Here is a 24,032-nt window from a genome sequence, read left to right on the forward strand (position 1 = left end):
TTGGAAAGAGTGTTACAGTGTTGTGGTTTAACTTTACTTTCCTGGAAAAGCTGCTGAGTTGCCCATAGCAACCAATCAGATTGCTTCTTTCATTTTACAGAGGCATTTTCAAAAATGAAAGAAGCAATCTGGTTGCTATGGGCAACTGCACAACTCTCCCTCTACACTGGTTTTGATGAATCTCCCCATAGAGGGAGATTTCTCAAAACCTGTCCAGAGGAAAAGTTTCTGAGTTGCCCATAGCAACCAATCAGATTGCTTCCTTCATTTTTCAAAAATGAAAGAAGCAATCTGATTGGTTGCTATGGGCAACTCAGCAGCTTTTCCAGGAAAGTAAAGTTAAACCACAACACTGTAACACTCTGTCCAACCCGGGACTCGACCCAGTGGTGGTCTCCCATCCACTGTGCTGCCGAGATGGTCCTGCTTATCTTACTGTTTTACATGCCGTGAGATCCCCATAGACCACAATGAGCAAAAAATCACAGAGTTAATGCACTAGCATTGTTCCCTATACCATTAAAGAAGGGAGGGCTCAATATTAGCGCAAATGCGCATAAATTTTCGCATATGCGAAAAGAAAAAAAGAATATTCGTAATTACGAATATATATAGTGCTATATTCGCAATATCGCATATTCACGATTAAAATTTGAATTGCGAATATTCGCGAGCAACACTATACTCAGGTTTATTCCCTTTGTGGGTATTCAGGGGTGTGGAAATAAAAAAAAAAAACTACTTGTCCAAGGGACTAAAGCGGAACACAATCTACTTGTCCCTCAAGAAAATCCACTTGTCCTGGCAGATAAAATAATTTCCACCAAAATAGTACGATTCACTCCACTAGACCACCAGGGATGGATATAAGATCCTTTAGACGCTGCTGTCAACTTAGCTGATCTAATGGTGTAATAGCGGCCACGGTGATCGCAGCATGCCGGGCTATTAGCGGCGGGAGAGCTGTAGCTCCTTTTACACCCCAGACAAGCCCAGAAGAGTCTAGATATAACTTTTTGATCACCATAAAAAATGTCTCATATAAAGTGACCAAAAAGGTGCAATTCTGGACTATTTTTTACATTTACACCGTTCACCGTACGGTTTAACTAACATTATATTTTAATAGTCTGGACATTTCCACATGCAGCGATACCACTTATGTTTATTTTTGTACATTATTTTTATTTAAAGAAAATTGGAAACTTTTATTAGGAAAGGGGCTTATTCACATGTATACGCACTTTTTAAAATATTTTAATCACAATTTTTCAGTCTTCATAGGGACTTATGTGTTACTGGGCGGGGGGGGGGGGGGGGTTCTGCTTCTCCAGTTTATGTGCTGCATTTTGTGCCAGAAAATGCTGGAAGTTGCATTTAGTTAGTAGATAACTACAACTCCCATCATGCCCTGATACAGTCTATGGTTGTGTGGGTGTTGCAGCAGGTTGCACTGTATAGTAGGACAGTTAAGGTTATTGTGTAACATGCTGGGAGTTGTAGTTTTGGTCCATGTCAGCTGCAGAGCCATAGGATGTGTCAGGGAATACTGGGAATTGCAGTTAGTAACTACAACACCCAGCATGCCCTGATGCAGCCTATGGCTCTGCAGCTGACCCGAACCAAAACTACAACTCCCAGCATGTTACACTTTATAGTTCTACAGATTAGGTTATTGTCTAACATGCAGGGAGTTGTAGTTTTGGTTCGGGTGTGATTGTGTGCATCCGTGGGGCTCTTGGTCGTCGGTCGAGTATGAAGGGTGGGATTCCGGGGGTGCAATTTAGTGCGGGTGGCCAGAAGCCACTAAAAATAAAATTAGATGGCACAACTGGCGGCGGCGGCAGTGCCCCCCCCCCCCACATCATACATTACATACATACACACATCACACATACACTCACACCATACATACACACATCCTACATACACCCGCCGCTGCCCCCCCCACATCATATACAAACACACATCACACTTAGACATCACACACACATCATACATTACATACACACATCACACTTAGACAGACATCACACACACATCATACATTACATACACACATCACACACTCACACCATACATATACATCATACATATGCACACATCATACATACACCCACCGCTGCCCCCCCCCACATCATACATCACATGCATACACACAAACTTAGACAGACATCATACACACATTATACATTACACACACATCACACATAGACATCATACACACATTATACATTACACACACATCACACATAGACATCATACACACATTATACATTACACACACATCACACATAGACATCATACACACATTATACATTACACACACATCACACATAGACATCATACACACATTATACATTACACACACATCACACATAGACATCATACACACATTATACATTACACACACATCACACATAGACATCATACACACATTATACATTACATACACATCACACATAGACATCATACACACATTATACATTACATACACATCACACATAGACATCATACACACATTATACATTACACACACATCACACATAGACATCATACACACATTATACATTACATACACATCACACATAGACATCATACACACATTATACATTACATACACATCACACATAGACATCATACACACATTATACATTACACACACATCACACATAGACATCATACACACATTATACATTACCTACACATCACACATAGACATCATACACACATCATACATTACATACACACATAACACATAGACAGACATCATACACACATTATACATTACATACACATCACACAGACATCATACACACATTATACATTACATGCACACATAACACATAGACAAACATCATACACACATTATACATTACATACACATCACACATAGACAGACATCACATACACACATTATACATTACATACACATCACACATAGACAGACATTACATACACATCACACATACACTCACACCCTACATACACAACCTCCCTTCCTGTCCCCTCCGCCTGCATTCTCGGCCTCCTCACTTGAGCCGCCATGAGTGGACATCGGAGCTGTAGTCCCGGCCGGTGTGAGGTTGCATGGGTTTGAAAATCTCCCCTCACACCAGATGTCCTCTCCTCTCTCCCCTCCCCCTCTCTGTTTTCCCTGTGCAAACATGCAGCCTCCCCGTGGTGGATTAGGTCCTGTGGAGACAGGGGAGGGGGAGGGATAGAGCTGTGTGCAGGGGAGGGGAGGAGCTGTGTGCCAAGCTGTCTTACGTCCTTTCTCTCACCCTGCTGTGTCTTCTTGTGTAGAGCTGCATCCTCCGGGAGGGGAGATAAGGGGGCTCTGCAGTCAGCTGGGGGCCGCCGCCCCCTCCATACACTCTGAGCGCTGGTGTGAGGTATAGACTTCCATCCGCTCCTGCTCCTCACACCGGCATTAAAGAAAAATAAGGGGGACGTCTGTCTGTCCCTGCTAGCCCGATACAGGGCTAAATCTATAAAAAAATTCACCTGCCCGGCGCCCAAAACTACTTGTCCCGGGCGTCGGGCGATAGAATTTCCACATCCCTGGTATTAGAACTAAACAAAAAAAGGAGGTAAAAAAGCAAATTGGACATAATGTCACCAAACTCCAAAAATGGTCTGGACAAAATTATTGGCACCCTTAACTTAATATTTGGTTGCACACCCTATGGAAAAAATAACTGAAATCAGTTGCTTCCTATAACCATCAATAAGCTTCTTACACCTCTCAGCCGGAATGTTGGACCACTCTTCCTTTACAAACTGCTCCAGGTCTCACTTATTGGAAGGCGCCTTTTGTCAACAGCAATTTTAAGATCTCTCCACAGGTGATCAATGGGATTTAGATCTGGACTCATTGCTGCCACTTCAGAACTCTCCAGCGCTTTGTTGCCATCCATTTCTGGGGGCTTTTTTATGTATGTTTGGGGTCATTGTCCTGCTGGAAGATCCAAGATCTCGGCTGCAAACCCAGCTTTCTGACACTGGGCTGTACAGTGCGACCCAAAATCTGTTGGTAATCCTCGGATTTTATGATGCCTTGTACACATTCAAGGCCCCCAGTGCCAGAAGCAGCAAAATAACCCCAAAACATCATTGACCCTCCACCATATTTCACTGTAGGTACTGTGTTCTTTTCTTTGTAGGCCTTATTCCGTTTTCGGTAAACAGTAGAATGATGTGCTTTACCAAAAAGCTCTATCTTGGTCTCATCTGTCCATAAGACATTTTCTTATAAGGATTTTGGCTTACTCAAGTTCATTTTGGCAAAATGTAGTCTTGCTTTTTTTATGTCTCTGTGTCAGCAGTGGGGTCCTCCTGGGTCTCCTGCCATAGTGGGGTCGTCCTAGGTCTCCTGCCATAGCGTTTCATTCCATTTAAATGTCGACTGCCTGCAGGACAGCTTGAATATTTTTGGAACTTGTTTGGGGCTGCTTATTCACCATCCGGACTATCCTGCGTTGACACCTTTCATCAATTTTTCTCTTCCGTCCACACCCAGGGAGATTAGCTACAGTGCCATGGGTTGCAAACTTCTTGATAATGTTGCGCACTGTGGACAAAGGCAAATCTAGATCTCTGGAGATGGACTTGTAACCTTGAGATTGTTGATATTTTTCCACAATTTTGGTTCTCAAGTCCTCAGACAGTTCTCTTCTCCTCTTTCTGTTGTCCATGCTTAGTGTGGCACACAGACACACAATACAAAGACTAAGTGAACTTTTCTCCTTTTTTCTGCTTTTATGTGTTATTTATATATATATATATATATATATATATATATATGGGTGTTACTTGCCCCAGGTGTATATAAAGGAGCATCACATGCTTGAAATAATCTTATTTTTCCACAATTTCGAAAGGGTGCCAATAATTTTGTCCAGCCCATTTTTGGAGTTTGGTGACATTATGTCCAATTTGCTTTTTTTCCCTCCCTTTTTTGGTTTAGTTCCAATAATAAGGGAATAAACATGTGTATAGCAAAACATGTGTTACTGCAATCCTTTTCTGTGAGAAATACTTCATTTTCTAGAAACATTTCAGGGGTACTAACATTTACGGCCATGACTGTATATATTATATTATTATGATGATTATTATTATATTTTTATATCCCCAGGACTGTAAAGAGGAAGAGGAGGATATCCCTCTGGACTATCAGGTAGATGAAGCTGAGATATCTACAAATCCTCTATAGATTAAAGGGGTACTCTGCCCCTAGACATCTTATCCCCTGTCCAAAGGATTGGGGAAAAGATGTCTGATCGCAGGGGTCCTGCAATCTCTCCCGCAGCACCCCATGTCATCTGTGCATGGAGCAAACTTCGATCCGTGCCTGATGCCGGGGGCGATACAGGGGCCGGAGCATTACAAGGGGCGGGGCTGTGACGTCACGGCCCGCCCCCTCAAAAGAACTCTGGGAGGGAGCTTGGTGACCATCACGCCCACTCCCATAGATTTGTATTGAGGGGGCAGGCTGTGACGTCATGATACTCCGGCCCCTGTATCGCCCGTCATCAGGCATGGAGTACAGTTTGCAGCAGATGACACAGGGTGCTGCAGGAGAGATCGCGGGGGTGCCCAGTGGCGGGACCCCTGCGATCAGACATCTTATCCTTTGGTTTGGGGATAAGATGTCTAGAGACGGAGTACCCCTTTAATATAATGAAGCTTCTACTACTCTCCTCCAGCAGTGCAGTATATCATCTATATCATCTGGTGTTGGTTGTGGTCGGTTGTGGATATAAATTGTTTCTGGGTCCATAAAAGATTGTGGTAAATGTCGTCCTCTGTGCACTTGGCAATAAAGATTCATCCTGGATAAATGTAAAGTTCTCCCCTGTAGATCATGGAGTAAATAACAGCACAATGCAGTCAAATCTACATTAGCCGACAGTTTCTTATTCCCTGGCAGAGTCCCATAAGACTTAAGATATTTGCCCCCTCCGAATAGGGGACACTCCCGATAGTGGAAGCGGGCACACTCGCGCTGAACAACACATTCCCGATAGGGGACAACCTGGCTTCTGTGCCAGCACTACCAGACCCTACCTTGTACACAGGGCTGCCATCAATAAGGGGCCCTGGACCCCACTGCAACAGCCCCAGTACAGAATCAGATTCAGCTGTCCCCTGCTTCTGTACGTCCGCCAGCCACATCATCGCCGCCCCCCCCCCTCTCTTGAAATCCCCCCCGTGCCACTTTATTTCCCCTGTGTCAAATCATTTGCCCTTGATCCTTTCTGTGTCATTTAATTCCCCTTCATTACCCTCTGCAAATAAGCCTGTTTACCACCCCACTGTGCTACATCATTCCTTCTGTGACTTTTTTTCCCCCCTGTATCCCCCGTGTCAATTACCCACTTGTGCCACTTCATTTTTCCCCTTCCCTTCTCCCTCTGTTGTTCTATTTACCTGGCCAGCAGGCTCAGGTGCAGGGGCTCTCAGCGGGCTTGACGTCCTCTTTGCTGCACTCACTAGGGGGAGATTTATCAAAACCTGTGTAGAGGAAGAGCGGTGCAGTTTCCCATATCAACCAATCAGATCGCTTCTTTCATTTCTCACAGGTCTCTTTAAAATTAAAGCAGTAATCTGGTTGTTATGGCCACTGCTCCGCTCTTCCTCTGCTCAGGTTTTGATAAATCTTCCCATATTTGTTTTATTTTTACACAACATTAGTGCAGCCTCATCTAGAATATACAGATCAGTTTTTGGGCACCAGAGTTGATGTGTAAAATATTCCATTAATATTCTATCCTGTCTGATCACCACATGAGAAGATCTTCCCTAGTTCATACCACCTTCTCCTTCTTCTTCTGATTTTCTCCTCAGGTCCTTAATGTTGGATCCGTGCAGGAAATTTCTGGAGGAACGAAGAGAGAACTGGAGGAACCCCGATCAGTGTCAGAGAATGGTGAGAGTATATATCCACCCGAGAGGTGTCCTGGTCCTCTATATCCCCCGGACTGTAAAGAGGAAGAGGAGGATATCCCACTGGACCATCAGGTACACAAGGATCTGTACAAGGATCAGGTCATGATGGAGGATCACCAGTCCCTCACATCACCAGGTAAGAGGAGAGAGCAGGTTTGTGGATCTCCTAGATTCCCCCATCATCTGATCATCACATATAACAATGGATTCAGTCACTGTGTTTATTTCCTATAGATGGATCCAGTAGTATAAATCCCCCAGAGAGATGTCCCCATCCTCTATATCCCCAGGATTGTAAAGAGGAAGAGGAGCATATCCCACTGGACCATAAGGTATATCAACACTAGTTCCAATGTATTTAATCCACTATCCTTCCCAATGTATGCATCACTGTTCTAGTTCAGAACTAGTTGGGAAGGATATTCAGCACTAGCTAGTGCTGACTAATATTAAATAATTTTTATGTTCGAACAGGCTAATTGCCACCATAGAGGGCAGTTGAACCTGCAGTGTGCAAAGCCTCTCCTTCTTTAATATGCCAGTGGATACTTAGTGTAATTAAAATCGCATCTCTGCTACCATCCTACATGTTTCGCCACCATACGTGGCTTTATCAATTCTCCGATTGTTATAGATAACACACAACAGGCGAGTCTGCCTCAGTACCTTTTCTCAAGCCACTTGTTCAGAACAAACATAAAATAACGACGAGAGCTGAGATACATTGCACCACAAAATCCAGTACAATTATTTCACCTCTACTTCCAAGTGCCTTTCACCCTGGAAACACACGCATCCCAGCCAAGAATTTTGAGCAAGATTTTATTGCTCTCTCACCACCGACTATTACTACAACATCACCTCCTCCACCTTCTCCTCCTTTTTTAGAAATGGCTCTAACAGCATCTGTGAAATTAAAAACCATCAGCGTTTTTTTTTTTCCATTCAAAGCCATCAAAAGAAAGTTAGAAGAGAAAAAAGAGGAGGGATCAACAGAAATACAAGGAAAGGTTCCGAAGATTGATCATAATTCATTCAACAAAATTATGATATAGGACCAACCGCTATGAATTCTGAAAAATTTACCATTTAAAATCTTCAATCTATCTAATCACATTTTAAATGATGGAGAAATGTCGCTTCTACAGAAAGGCTTGTCATACTGTCCACATTATAATTCCCAAAAATTCGATTTGTTTTTAGACCAACACCAGTTCACACGCCGTTTGACACTATGCCACCATTTTTTACTTCCTAATAATTCATCAGACAATGCGAGTACTGAGGACCTCTTACCAGGCATCCATCCTAATGTAAAACCTAAATTTCGCTTTTATCCTATCAATATCCAGGGACATTTTATTGAAACATTCCACGAACTTGTGGCTAAAGATATACGGGAATTTCCAGCAACTATACCACTACACTCTGAAGAAGGCCGTTTTAACAAAAGAAGAGAAGAGAGCCCTGAAGAGTCTGAAAGACAACTCTGAAATTATTATCCGACCCGCCGACAAGGGTGGCGAGGTGGTAATTCAATCCCTTCTAGATTATGAAACAGAAGCATATAACATCCTGAGTGACCCCATCTACTATGAGAAAATAGATGGGGATCCCTTTGTACAGCTTCAAAAAATAATTCTAGATTTAACAAAGGACGGTTATGAGAAAAAATTGATCTCTAAAAAAGAAAGTTTTTATACATCTCTAATCCGAAGACACCATTTTACTACCATTTGCCTAAAGTCCACAGGAACTCCCGAGTTATCTAAAAAATTCAGATGATTTAATCTTGCTTCTGAAAAACCATACATGGGAAGATGACACGGTATTCTTGACCATGGACGTAACTGCACTTTATTCTAATATAGACCATGATCTGGGCATCTCGAGTGTACGTTCCTTTCTAGAAAATGATTGCACTATTCCCTCAAAACAAATTTTCTTTCTAGTAAACTGTTTGCAATTGATTCTGAGAATTTTTTTTTTTCACTTTTCAATGAAACAATGTACCATCAAATTAAAGGGACTGCGATGGGGACCCGAGTGGCCCCCTCGTATGCCAATCTCTTTATGGGATGCTTCGAGGAAAAATACATTACCTCCAACCCTTTGTTCCAGGATCATGCCCTCCTATACCGCAGGTATATTGACGATTTGTTTGTCCTATGGAAAGGTACCCCTGCACAGATTGACAAATTCATAAAACAAATAAATGACAACACATGGGGTCTATCCTTAACCCAGAATTATTCTACCAATACAATCGAATTTCTAGATCTGGCAATATCTCATACTGACATTAAAATAGTTACATCCACTTACTTCAAACCGGTGGATTCAAATAGCTGCGTCCCTTTCCTAAGCGGCCACTATCATAAATGGAAGACCAACATTCCATATGGCCAGTTTCGTCGGATTAAGAAAAACTGTACAGAACAAGCTACGTTTAACAAACAGGCAAACATCCTAAAAAACGTTTCCTACAAAAGGACTATCCAAAGGAACTTATAACAAAAATGCTTACTCCAAGGCTAGTACTCTCTTACAAGAAGAATGCCTACCCACTCCAGTACAGAAGGACACAATGAACATCGAGGGGCATCTCAGGTGTGAAGTCAACACGAGCAAAATAAATGACAAAGAAGATTTGGAGACCAAGGAATCAGTGACCAAACAGAATGAACACCAGATCACACAAAAAAAAAACTAAAAAATATATAAAAACAACTTTGTTACTACCTACTCATGGGGTCATAAATTAATTCGTAAAATCCTTAGCAAACATTGGACAATCTTAAAATCTGATCCATCTTTTGGATAAACTACTGCCCTCTAACCCTGTCATTACATTCCGTAGGGCACCTTCCTTGAGGAATATTATCGCTCCCAGTCGAAAGAAAAAATATCAAAAAACCTCTACAAGTATTTCCAACATCCAACAAAAGAAAAGAAGGGCGTTCATAAATGTGGAAAATCGAGATGCCTTTGTTGTATATCTATTCAACATCAAAGTTACAATTTCTCCTGTACACATACGGGAGAATATTATCCGATCAAATCTTATATGAATTAGGGATCGACCGATATCGTTTTTTTAGGGCCGATACCGATAATCGGTGGAGGTTAGGGTCGATAGCCGATAACTTATACCGATATTCCGGTATAAGTTATCGGCTATTTATCCCCCCGCGACACCGCTGCAGATCGTTGATTTAAAGCGGGCGCTTTAAATCAATGCACGGCAGTGTCTTTTGCGGTGCCATAGGCTGCCGCCGCCACCTGCTTCTCTCCCCCTACCTGTCAGGGTGGTCCGGGCCATCCATCCTTCCTGTAGTGTCCGGCGGCATTCCGGGTGGAGGGTGAACCGGTCCGGGCTGTACTTCTTCTCCGGGGTCCTCTTCTCGACTCCGGGCAGGCTTCGGCCTAGTAACGCAGCATAGACGCCGCTGCGCAGTGACGCCCGTGCGCAGCGACGCACCTGACTTCACGGCGTAGCGGCGTCTATGCAGCATACTAGGCCGGAGCCTGCCCGGATTGGAGAAGAGGACCCCGGAGAAGAAGTACAGCCCGGACCGGTTCACCCTCCACCCGTAATGCCGCCGGACACTACACGAAGGATGGATGGCCCGGACCACCCCCATTACGGCTAAGTAAAATTTTTTTTATTGACTCGGAGGGTGGGGGAGGGGCCCGATCGGTATAGCGTGGGAGAAAAAAAAAAGGTATCCGGTTTATACCGATATACCGCCCAGTACTATGGTGGGGGGTGCGACGCGGTGCGGTGGGTCAGGGGGGGGGCGGTGCGGCGGGTCAGGGGGGGGGGGGGCGGTCGCGGTGCGGGGGGCGGGGCATTATCGTCTTATCGGCAAGGTAATTGCCGATACCGATAATGCCCAAAATCGTGATTATCGGCCGATAATATCGGCCATACCGATAATCGGTCGATCCCTAATTTGAACTGCCAAACATTGTTTGTCATTTACCTAATAACATGCAAATGCGGGAAACAATATGTGGGCCGTACAACTCAACAATGACATCTACGCTTAAACCAACACCGCAATAATATCAAGAAACGATTTATACAACATGGACTTTCCCGGCATATGTTTTGAAGTTCTGTGCCGTAAGGAAATGTATTGGATTTTTACTTTACATTCATTGCAACCGTTTGGCTTAAATGAGGCCACGGAATAGATTTTTTTAAAAGCACCTCTTTGTATAATCTTGCTATAGCCTTTACATTTTAAACTATTTTAAATTTTCTCTCTTATATTCCCAAACCTATTTTCATAAATACAACATTCACTCTGATATCTTTTTTTATTCATTATAGTGAATAATAAATCAGTACCTACCTTCCATTGCTACCCGTGTTTGCCGTCTCCCATCCATATGTCCTGCCGCAGGGCGAGACGTATGTCTTTTGCAGCGAGTCCTGCCTCCGCTTCCATGGGAACATTAGGTAGATCAATAACTTTGGGATAGCGATCACCATCGACATATCCTCACACCACTACCTTTACTGAATACCAATATCATGTGATCTTTTACAAATTTTATATATATTGGTTATGTATTTTGTGATGTTAGTATATTTTCCATGTTTTATATGCTTTTTTGTAATATACCTCTGTATGCTGCCAATGATTATTGTCCCGCTAAATTGTTTTCGCGGGTGTTTTCTGTATAAAACTGACGTAGTTGACATGCAACCTATCACAGGACCTGACGAAGAGGGGGTCCCACCCCTCGAAACGCGTAGTCCACAGCGCTAATAATAATAGAATTTATTTTATTTCTCGTGATCACTGGATTCATTTCCACTACCGGACGAGCGCCAGGAGGATCGGTTTTCCAAGTTGAAACTTGCAACTTTCCATGTGAGATCTATATCATCTGGTGTTGGTTGTGGTCGGTTGTGGATATAAATAGTTTCTGGGTCCATAAAAGATTGTGGTAAATGTCGTCCTCTGTGCACTTGGCAATAAAGATTCATCCTGGATAATTGTAAAGTTTTCCCCTGTAGATCATGGAGTAAATAACAACACAATGCCAGTCAGCTGCTACTAAGGCTCCAGAATACTGTCATGTACTGAAGGAGTCATTGGCCATAATCTTACTGCTTTACTGAACATTAGTGCAGCCTCAGCTATGAGGAAAGATACAAAATGATGACATTCATTAAAGGGGTACTCCGGTGGAAAACATTTTTTTTTAAATGAACTGGTGCCAGAAAGTTAAACAGATTTGTAAATGACTTCTTTTAAAAAAAAATTTACCCTTCCAGTATTTTTAGCAGCTGTATACTACAGAGGAAATTCTTTTTCCTTTTTGAATTTCTTTTTTTGTCTTGTCCACAGTGCTCTCTGCTGACACCTGATGCCCGTATCAGGAACTGTCCAGAGCAGGAGAAAATCCCTATAGCAAACCTATGCTGCTCTGGACAGTTCCTGATACGGACAGAGGTGTCAGCAGAGAGCACTGTGGACAAGACAAAAAAGAAATTCAAAAAGAAAAGAATTTCCTCTGTAGCATACAGCTGCTAAAAAGTAAAGGAAGGGTAAAGAGTTTTTAATCAAAGTCATTTACAAATCTGTTAAACTTTCCGGCCCCAGTTCATAAAAAAAAATTGTTTTCCACCGGAGTACCCCCTTTATGTCTTGACAAGAGACGTCTAATGGAGGAACATCTCCAGCGGTGATAAAAGGATTCTTTACTGTAAAAGCTGTGATGTTACTGAATAATGTTAGTGAGCACAGCTGTCCTCTTCAGGATAGACTCCCATCACTTCATGGGACATAATAACATATACATAACTGCTGATGTGTAATACACTAGGATGATTGTAGATCCTATGTGATCACCACTTGAGGAGATCCTTGTGCAGATTGGTTCATACCTTCTAGGGGGGATGTAACGCTCACCTGGATAGAAGATAAACTAAGGTTCCTTTATGTTTATTTCCTCAGGTCTATAATATGGAATCTTTGCAGGAAAGTTCTGGAGGAACAATGAGTGGACTAGAAAACCCCATATCAGAGAATGGTAAGAGCCTTTCATACATCTTATGTTTTATTCTGTCATTATAAATTACAGACTGAGGTTCCTTAAGATATTTCTTCCTGATTTCCAGTGGTGGAGATGTACCGTATTTTTCGCCGTATAAGACGCACTTTTTCTTCCCCAAAACTGGGGGGAAAAAGTCGGTGCGTCTTACACGGCGAATACTGCCCTATCGCGGCGGTCCCTGCGGCCATGAACGGCCGGGACCCGCGGCTAATACAGGACATCACCGATCGCGGTGATGCCCTGTATTAACCCTTCAGACGCGGCGATCAAAGCTGACCGCAGCGTCTGAAGGGAAAGTGACACTAACCCGGCTGTTCAGGCGGGCTGTTTGGGACCGCCGCGATTTCACCGCGGCGGTCCCGAACAGCCTGACTGAATAGCCGGGTTAGTGCTTACAGGACATCGGGAGGGACCTTACCTGCCTCCTCGGTGTCTTCTCCATTCAGGGATCCCCTGTATGGCCGTCGCTCTCCTTCCTCGTCATCACGTACGTGCGTCGGCGTGCGTAACGACGTGATGGCGGCGACGGAGAGCGAGGATACCCGGCCGGCAGCAGAGACGTTCCGGAGCGACGGGGACGCGGCGACCGCGATGAAGCGACATCCAGGGCAGCGGTGACGGGTCCGTAGCGGCGGGGACACGTGAGTATTACCTCCTATGCAGTGGTCTTCAATCTGCGGACCTCCCGATGTTGCAAAACTACAACTCCCAGCATGCCCGGACAGCCAACGGCTGTCCGGGCATGCTGGGAGTTGTAGTTTTGCAACATCTGGAGGTCCGCAGGTTGAAGACCACTATTGGGTTCAAAATCTTACATTTTTTAGATTTTGCACCTATAAATTGGGTGCGTCTTATACGCCTGTGCGTCCTATAGGGCGAAAAATACGGTATATTGTATAGGTAACTGCTTATTGCCATTATATTCCTTGGTTCTGGTACAATGTGGCACAAAATGGGTTAATACACTGAGCAGATCCTGATAGTATAAACCTCTGGGTCCTGCAGGAATATGTAGAAACATAATAGAACCACAGATATAATCAGATATAATTGTTTCTATCTGGTCACATCTCCTCTTTAATGGAAATAATTTAGTAGATTATTATCTGTATATGGATGACTACATGTTATTTACACATGGCTTCACTTCATACTTTCTGCATGTATATAAAACAAAAATGATCCTGTTATCTACATTTGTTTACTTTATTGTGTTTTACTCATTGTATTCCTTTTAACATTGATCTCACACAGGAAAGAAGATATTTTCATGTCCGGAATGTGTGCAGTGTTTTACTCATAAATCAAGTCTTGTATACCATCTGAAAACTCACACAGGAGAGAAGCCATTTTCATGTTCAGAATGTGGTAAATGTTTTAGGCGGAAATTACATGTTGTTCAACATCAGAGAACTCACACAGGAGAAAAGCCATTTTCATGTTCGGAATGTGGAAAATCATTTAATGAGAAATCAAAACTTGTTAAACATCAGAGAATTCACACTGGAGAGAAGCCATTTTCATGTTCAGAATGTGGAAAATCATTTAATGAGAAATCAACACTTGTTAATCATCAGAGAATTCACACAGGAGAGAAGCCATTTTCATGTTCAGAATGTGGAAAATCATTTAGTGAGAAATCAACACTTGTGTTCCACCAGAGAACTCACACAGGAGAGAAGCCATTTTCATGTCCAGAATGTGGCAAATGTTTTTGGCGGAAATCTCATGTTGTTCGACATCAGAGAATTCACACAGGAGAGAAGTCATTTTCATGTCCTGAATGTGCAAAGTGTTTTACTCATAAAACAAATCTTGTGGACCATGTGAGAACTCACACAGGAGATAAGCCATTTTCATGCTTGGAATGTGGGAAATCTTTTCGGCAGAAATCACATGCTATTCAACATCAGAAAATTCACACAGGAGAGAAGCCATTTTCATGTTCAGAATGTGGAAAATCATTCAGTGAAAAATCAAAACTTGCCAGACACCAGAGCATTCACACAGGAGAGAAGCCATTTTCATGCTTAGAATGTGGAAAATGTTTTAGCCGGAAATTATATGCTGTTCAACATCAGAGAATTCACAAAGGAGAGAAACCATTTTCATGTTCTAAACGTGTCTGAATGTTCTGAAGGGATTTACTAATAAAACAAGTCTTGAGAGACCTCTGAAAACTCACACAGGAGAAAATCCTTTGTCATATACAGTATTTGGCAATATTTTAACAAAAAATCCAATCCTATAAGAACACACATAAAGGAGAAGCCATATCTATGCTCAGAATGTGGAAAATGTATTAGTAGGAAATCTTCTTATACATCTGAGCACATACACAGGGTAGAATCTGTATTCAGGTTCAGAGTGTGGAAAATATTTTAGTCCAAAATGAAATCTTGTTCATCACCTCAGGATATACACTCTATGGGGAAATCTTATGTAGTGGAAGATGTGAGAGCTGACTGAGGAGAGAAGTCATTAGAATGTTCAGAATGTAGGAAATGTCCGATGCCCATTGTAGGACCTGATGTGTCAGGACGTCTTCTAAGTTATAGTGTCTCTGGAATGTTCTTCTCCTGTCTGATGGTCAGATAGGACATGGAGATGACCAATCTGTGCACGAGTCCTATTAAATCCATTGGATGTGTGTAGGAAACCCGCTGGACGTCACATGCTCGCCTCAGTAACTGTACTGCCCAGCAGGGACTTGTGTCCTTCCACCCCCCAATCTGAAGATCAGGGGGGGAGATCACCATTATAGGGGCACTAGAAATGCCCGGCTACAATACTGAAAACCATTACTGCTATTTCCACATCCAACTGGGTTTGGACTAAATGGACTGTATCCCAAAGTTCTTCTATGTGAGAATAAAGTATGAAGACTTCTCTTTGTTTCTTCTATTCTTTTTGTATCTGGAGAATTCAGACATTATTCTTTATACAGAACAGAAGAGACATCCTGTGGGACATGACTTTTCTGGACATGGGATTTGTCACCAAAAAGATATCAATAGTGTTGCTGAAATATCACAAGTACCAAAACACCCAATCCCAAATGTCAGCAATAAACAATACATGTACAAAAATGAAAAAACTTTATTAGAATTGTACATATAATGGATTAAAATGAAATGGCAGAGTGCACAGAACTGATCAAATACAGGAGGTATTGGCAACAAACACTGGAGAAAGTAGATACAGGTGCCAATCAATGGTAGCTTCAGATATAACGTATATCATAATAGGTACATATAAGCCCTGCAAGCAATAATGACGGCTGAAAAAAGGCACAGAAGAAAAACATAGTAAATCATTGTAGAGCCATCTGCCACCTGCACTTACCCCAACGCATGTTTCGCGCTACTGCGCTTCATCATGGGTATAATTTTAATTGTATTGACCCAAAGAATAAGAAGAATTGCAGTTTTCTTTTTCATTTCCTGACACAAATAGTATTTTTTTTGGCTGCGCCATACATTTTATGGTAAAGTGAGTGATGGCATTAAAACGGACAAATGGTGGCGCAAAAAACAAGCCCTCATACTAGTCTGTGGATGAAAATATAAAACAGTTATGATTTTTTTGAAGGTGAGAAGGAAAAAACGTAAACGTAAAAATGAAATTGTCTTGAGTCCTTAAGGGGTTAAACATGTGACAACCCTTATCATGTGACTAACAACTATGCGACCATATCAAAGGTCCTTTACCCTTAATATATAACTTATACACATTATGAGGGAACACTGCAGGTGAGCCCTGAGGACGTACAAGGACTCAACCTGACAGGACTGTAGGAGCATATCCCGTACTGGGACATCACAGTATGATCCACCAATCAGGAGACAGCCCCATAAATATAGTGTGACGCTTTATTCAAATCTTCCTCTTTCTTTGTTGCTTCAATAGAGATAAATTGTGCTCAATATTGTTACACATTTTATTGTGATATCTTATTCTCATTATTTTTTCTTTATACTTTTATTAAGTTGTTTTATTGATAATTATTGATATATGATTGTTTAATATTGCTGATCATATTTCCTGTAATATGACCTGGGAATTCTGGCGAATACACCCCTATCGTGGCGGTCTCTGCGGCCATCAACGGCCGGGACCCGCAGCAAATACAGGACAACACCGATTGCGGTGATGCCCTGTATTAACCCTGATACATTTGTGATCAAAAAGTACAAGCCCACTCGCCACGTAAAGGCCATCTATTTAGAGTGGGTCCCTAACATCCCTAGCATAAAATGGCGTAGCACCGGGCGGCGACCACCACCGCAACACCAGTGCCCGGGGGGGGGGGGGGGAACGACCCACTGGCAGAGCGGCCCCAATGCCACTCAAACCCATCTATGGGCCCCCCCCCCCCCCACAGACACGGCGCCATGGCGGCAACGGATGCCGCACAGCACCACACCAGTGGTGTAATATACACCAGATATCTAAATGACTTCTATAAAAAAAAATCTTAATCCTTCCAGTACTTATTAGCTGCTGAATATTACAGAGGAAATGGTTTTCTTTTTGGAACACAGAGCTCTCTGCTGACATCACGAACACGGTGCTATCTGCTGACATCTCTGTCCAGAGTAGGAGAAAATCCCCATAAAAAACATGTGCTGCTCTGGACAGTTCCTAAAATGGACAGAGGTGTCAGAAGAGAGCACTGTGATCGTGATGTCAGCAGAGAGCTCTGTGTTCCAAAAAGAAAATAATTTCCTCTGTAGTATTCAGCAGCTAATAAGTACTGGAAGGATTAAGATTTTTTTTAATAGAAGTCATTTACAAATCTGTTTAACTTTATGGCACCAGTTGATTTAAAAAAAAAAAAAAAAAAAAGTTATTTCACCAGAGTACCCCTTTAAATCCTCCAAGAGGAATAAACTAGATTCATAATTGATTCTGCTGGTCAGTCTTCTTCAGATGAGTCAAAAATGTCTGATCCTGAAGAGATTGATTGTGAATATGAGGATATTGGGGGGGGGGGGGGTATTTATCAATTTTGCCTGTCGACTGTTTCTTTTTACCCTTTTGTTTTCACTTTGGGTTTCGTGGACATTAGAGATGAGCGAACTTACAGTAAATTTGATTCGTCACGAACTTCTCGGCTCGGCAGTTGATGTCTTATCCTGCATAAATTAGTTCAGCTTTCAGGTGCTCCCATGGGCTGGAAAAGGTGGATACAGTTCGCTCATCTCTAGATAAGATGTCTAGGGGCGGAGTACCCCTTTAAGGCTTCTTTTACTCCCGATTTGGACCCTATTTTAGTCAAATATTTATTTAAAAAAAATGGGAAAAATCCCCCAAAAGGTCTAGACAGATCTTTCAGATCGTATCAAGATAAACTGCTTGATTTATTGGGTCCTCTGACTAAAATTTGACATATGTCAGAACAATCTACAGTATATCATCAGGTCAACCTATAGAAGTTCATATCCTTAAGGATGGGCACAAAGAGCCCTCATGTATTGTCAGTAATGCCTGTTCTGCATTATGTAGTGAGCGTCACCGCTCCGTTCAGCTTCACCCTCCGCTCACTCACATGGCCTCTTCTCACCCAGACACCTTACTCTTCAGAGAAGAGTTTTTATTAAAGAAATAAACAAATTCGTTGGCCTATTTTTGTGCTTGGACAGGGCCTAGACTTCATTGAAAAAAGTATTTTCACAAAAGGTTTTTGGAAAGGCTAAGAGAGGAAGGGGCTGCTTTTCCAGCTGCAATTCCAGTTCTAGACAATTCCAACGAGGTCCTACACAACCTGACAGGTCTTCCTTCCAACCAACCTCTACCCAACCTACACCTTTCTTCCCATCTTGTAGCAGACCATGGAGAACGAGAGGACACCACTGTTTCCCTAGATCCAGACCTTCTTCAGGTAGGTCAAACACTCCCACATTTGGGATACAATTTCTTCAGACATCGAGGGTCCTCAACACAGTTTCATGGTTACCAGTTAGATTTTGTATCCGATTCCAACTCATCTACTCCATTCTATCCAATTCTCGTCTCTGGACAGCGATCTCATATCCTCAGAAATCACGGAACGATGTTCCAAAAGGGCAATCGTTCAAGTTCCTTTCCATACCTTGGGTTTCACAAACAACCTATTTTTGGTGAAAAAGAAAGAAGGCGGTCACAGACCAGTTCTAAATCTGAGAATCCTGAGCAATTTCATAACTTACCATCATTTCAGGAAGGAATCCATCTCTTAAAGGGGTACTCCGCCCCTAGACATCTTATCCCCTATCCAAAGGATAGGGGATAAGATGTCAGATCGCCGCAGTCCCGCTGTCACACCCCTGCCATAGACTTTTATTAAGGGGGCAGAGCCATGACGTCACGTTGCTCTGTCCCCTGTATCGCCCGTCATTACACACAGAGCGAACTCGCTCTGTGCAGTAATGACAGCGGGGTGCCGCAACGGCGATCCCGGGGGTCCCCAGCAGCGGGACCGCGGCGATCTGACATCTTATCCCCTATCCTTTGGATAGGGGATAAGATGTCTAGGGGCAGAGTACCCCTTTAAGAGATCTTTTATTACAAGACGTTTGGAGATAGATCTCAGACACATATCTAACAGTTCCTATGTATCCAGATTTTCTACCTTTTTTCCAATTCATTTGGGAAAATCATAAATAGTAATTTACTTGCCTTCCTTTCGGCCTTTCCTCAGCTCCATGGTGTTTCACGTAAATCCTTAAATCAGTGGTTGTTGCTTTACAGAGTCGAGGTGTCTTTCTCACCTCATTATGATCCAATCTCTTTCTCACATGCATCTTCATATGCAATGGACATTGTCTCTTCTCACAGACCTCGAATTTCTCATAAATTTCAAAAAATCAGTTCTTTTCCCCTCAAAAGAAAAATAGTTTTTGGGTTTTGTAATCAAAACCCATTTAACTTAACCCCTTAAGGACTTAGCCCTTTTTCACCTTAAGGACTCAGACGTTTTTTGCAATTCTGACCACTGTCACTTTAAACATTAATAACTCTGGAATACTTTTAGTTATCATTCTGATTCCGAGATAGTTTTTTCGTGACATATTCTACTTTAACATAGTGGTAAAATTTTATGGTAACTTGCATCCTTTCTTGGTGAAAAATCCCCAAATTTGATGAAAAATTTTAACATTTTGCATTTTTCTAACTTTGAAGCTCTCTGCTTGTAAGGAAAATGGATATTCCAAATATATTTTTTTTATTCACATTTCCAATATGTCTACTTTATGTTTGCATCATAAAATTGACGTGTTTTTACTTTTGGAAGACACCAGAGGGCTTCAACGGTCAGCAGCAATTTTCCAATTTTTCACAAAATTTTGAAAGTCTCTTTTTTTCAGGGACCAGTTGGATTTGAAGGGTCTTCATATTAGAAATACCCCACAAATTACCCCATTATAAAAACTACACCCACCCTAAAGTATTCAAAATGACATTCAGTCTGCGTTTTAACCCTTTAAGTGTTTCACGGGAATAGCAGCAAAGTGAAGGAGAAAATTCACAATCTTCATTTTTTACGCTCGCATGTTCTTGTAGACCCAATTTTTGAATTTTTACAAGGGGTAAAAGGAGAAAATGTATACTTATATTTGTAGCCCAATTTCTCTCGAGTAAGCACATACCTCATATGTCTATGGAAAGTGTTCGGCGGGCGCAGTAGAGGGCTCAGAAGCGAAGGAGCGACAAGGGGATTTTGGAGAGTACATTTTTCTGAAATGGTTTTTGGGTGGCATGTTGCATTTAGGAAGCCCCTATGGTGCCAGAACAGCAAAAAAAAAAACACATGGCATACCATTTTGGAAACTAGACCCCTTGAGGAACGTAACAAGGAATAAAGTGAGCCTTAATACCCCACAGGTGTTTCACGACTTTTGCATATGTAAAAAAATAAATAAAATTTCACAAAAATGTGTTTCCCCCCAAATTTCACATTTTTGCAAGGGTTAATAGCAGAAAATACCCCCCAAAATTTGTAACCCCATCTCTTCTGAGTATGGAGGTACCCCATAAGGTGGCCTGAAGCGCAATACGGGCGAACTACAATGCTCAGAAGAGAAGGAGTCATATTTGGCTTTTTGAGACCAAATTTTGCTCAGGGGGCATGTCGCATTTAGGAAGCCCCTATGGTGCCAGGACAGCAAAAAAAAAACAAAACACATGGCATACCATTTTGGAAACTAGACCCCTCGGTGAACGTAACAAGGGGTTAAGTGAACCTTTATACCCCACAGGTGTTTCACGACTTTTGCATATGTAAAAAAAATATATATATATTTTTTTACCTAAAATGCTTGTTTTCCCAAATATGTTTCATTTTTAAAAAGGGTAAAAGCAGAAAATACCCCCCAAAATTTGTAACACAATTTCTCCCGAGTACGGCGATACCCCATATGTGACCCTAAACTGTTGCCTTGAAATACGACAGGGCTCAAAAGTGAGAGCGCCATGCCCATTTGAGGCCTAAATTAGGGATTGCATAGGGGTGGACATAGGGGTATTCTACGCCAGTGATTCCCAAACAGGGTGCCTCCAGCTGTTGTAAAACTCCCAGCATGCTTGGACAGTCAACGGCTGTCCGGCAATACTGGGAGTAGTTGTTTTGCAACAGCTGGAGGCTCCGTTTTGGAAACAGTGGCGTATGTGACATGTGACCCCATTTTGAAAACTAAACCGTTCATGTAATGTAATAAGGGGTACAGTGAGCATTTATGCCCCACAGGTGTCTGAAAGATTTTTGGAACAGTGGTCCGCCAGTGGGGTGTAAATACCCACTGCACCGCTTATTAAATTCTGTGAGGGGTATAGTTTCCAAAATGGGGTCAAATGTGGGGGGGGGGGGGGGGGTCCACTGTTCTGGCACCTCCAGAGCTTTGTAAATGCACATGGTCCCTGACTTCCATTCCAAGCAAATTATCTTTCCAAATGCTCTATGGCGCTCCTCCTCTTCTGGGCATTGTAGTGCGCCAGCAGAGCACTTGACGTCCACACATGGGGTATTTCAATACTCAGAATAAATGGGGTTACAAATTTTGGGAGTCATTTTCTCCTATTACCCCTTGTAAAAACATAAAATTTGGGGAAAAAACTGCATTTTTGTGAAAAAAATTTTTTTTTTTCATTTGCACATCCAACAAAAAGTCGTCAAATACCTGTGAGATGTTAAGGCTCCCTGTACCCTTGTTACGTTCCTTGAGGGGTGTAGTTTCCAAAATTAGTATTCCATGTGGGTTTTTTTTTTTTGCTGTTCTGGCACCATAGGGGCTTCCTAAATGCGACATGCCCCTCAAAAACCATTTCAGCAAAATTTGCTGTCCAAAAGCCAAATGTGACTCCTTCTCTTCCGAGCATTGTAGTTCGCCCACAGAGCATTTTATGTCCTAACATGGGGTATTTCCATACTCAGAAGAGATGGGGTTACAAATTTTGGGGGGCATTTTCTCCCATTAGCCTTTGTAAAAATGGTAAATTTTGGGGGAAAAATGCACTTTAGTAGAAAAAACTTTTTTCATTTACACATCTGACTTTAACCCCTTAACGACGCAGGACGTATATTTACGTCCTGCGCCGGCTCCCGCGATATGAAGCGGGATCGCGCCGCGATCCCGCATCATATCGCGTCGGTCCCGGCGCTAATCAACGGCCGGGACCCGCGGCTAATACCACACATCGCCGATCGCGGCGATGTGCGGTATTAACCCTTTAGAAGCGGCGGTCAAAGCTGACCGCCGCTTCTAAAGTGAAAGTGAAAGTGACCCGGCTGCTCAGTCGGGCTGTTCGGGACCGCCGCGGTGAAATCGCGGCGTCCCGAACAGCTGATCGGACACCGGGAGGGCTCTTACCTGCCTCCCCGGTGTCCGATCGACGAATGACTGCTCCGTGCCTGAGATCCAGGCAGGAGCAGTCAAGCGCCGATAATGCTGATCACAGGCGTGTTAATGCACGCCAGTGATCAGCATTAGAGATCAGTGTGTGCAGTGTTATAGGTCCCTATGGGACCTATAACACTGCAAAAAAAATGTAAAAAAAAAAGTGTTAATAAAGGTCATTTAACCCCTTCCCTAATAAAAGTTTGAATCACCCCCCTTTTCCCATAAAAAAAATAAAACAGTGTAAAAAAAATAAAAAATAAACATATGTGGTATCGCCGCGTGCGTAAATGTCCGAACTATAAAAATATATCATTAATTAAGCCGTACGGTCAATGGCGTACGCGCGAAAAAATTCCAAAGTCCAAAAAAGCGTATTTTGGTCACTTTTTATATCATTAAAAAATGAATAAAAAGTGATCAAAAAGTCCGATCAAAACAAAAATCATACCGATAAAAACTTCAGATCACGGCGCAAAAAATGAGTCCTCATACCGCCCCGTACGTGGAAAAATAAAAAAGTTATAGGGGTCGGAAGATGACATTTTTAAACGTATAAATTTTCCTGCATGTAGTTATGATTTTTTCCAGAAGTGCGACAAAATCAAACCTATATAAGTAGGGTATCATTTTAACCGTATGGACCTACAGAATAATGATAAGGTGTCATTTTTACCGAAATATGCACTGCGTAGAAACGAAAGCCCCCAAAAGTTACAAAATGGCGTTTTTTTTTCGATTTTGTCGCACAATGATTTTTTTTTCCGTTTCGCCGTGCATTTTTGGGTAAAATGACTGATGTCACTGCAAAGTAGAATTGGCGACGCAAAAAATAAGCCATAATATGGATTTTTAGGTGGAAAATTGAAAGGGTTATGATTTTTAAAAGGTAAGGAGGAAAAAACGAAAGTGCAAAAACGGAAAAACCCTGAGTCCTTAAGGGGTTAAAGAAAAGTCGTCAAACACCTGCGTGGTGTTAAGGCTCACTGGACCCCTTGTTACGTGCCTTGAGGGGTGTAGTTTCCAAAATAGTATGCCATGTGGGTTTTTTCTGCTGTTCTGGCACCATAGGGGCTTCCTAAATACGAGATGCCCCCCAAAAACCATTTCAGAAAAACTCACTCTCCA

General features: G+C 42.3%; 1 protein-coding gene across 1 annotated transcript in view; it reads left to right on the forward strand.

Annotated features, from left to right (window-relative positions):
* Positions 1 to 17,327, forward strand: part of LOC130357234 (oocyte zinc finger protein XlCOF7.1-like) — a 72,680-nt gene extending 55,353 nt beyond the window's left edge. Inside the window, 1 exon segment of the mRNA XM_056559839.1 lies at positions 14,368 to 17,327. Coding sequence (XP_056415814.1) covers positions 14,368 to 15,158 — 791 coding nt within the window. The 3' untranslated portion in view covers positions 15,159 to 17,327.
* The last annotated feature ends 6,705 nt before the right edge of the window (positions 17,328 to 24,032 follow it).

This window comes from Hyla sarda, chromosome 2 (assembly GCF_029499605.1).
Source record: "Hyla sarda isolate aHylSar1 chromosome 2, aHylSar1.hap1, whole genome shotgun sequence".
NCBI classification, from domain to species: Eukaryota; Metazoa; Chordata; class Amphibia; order Anura; family Hylidae; genus Hyla; species Hyla sarda.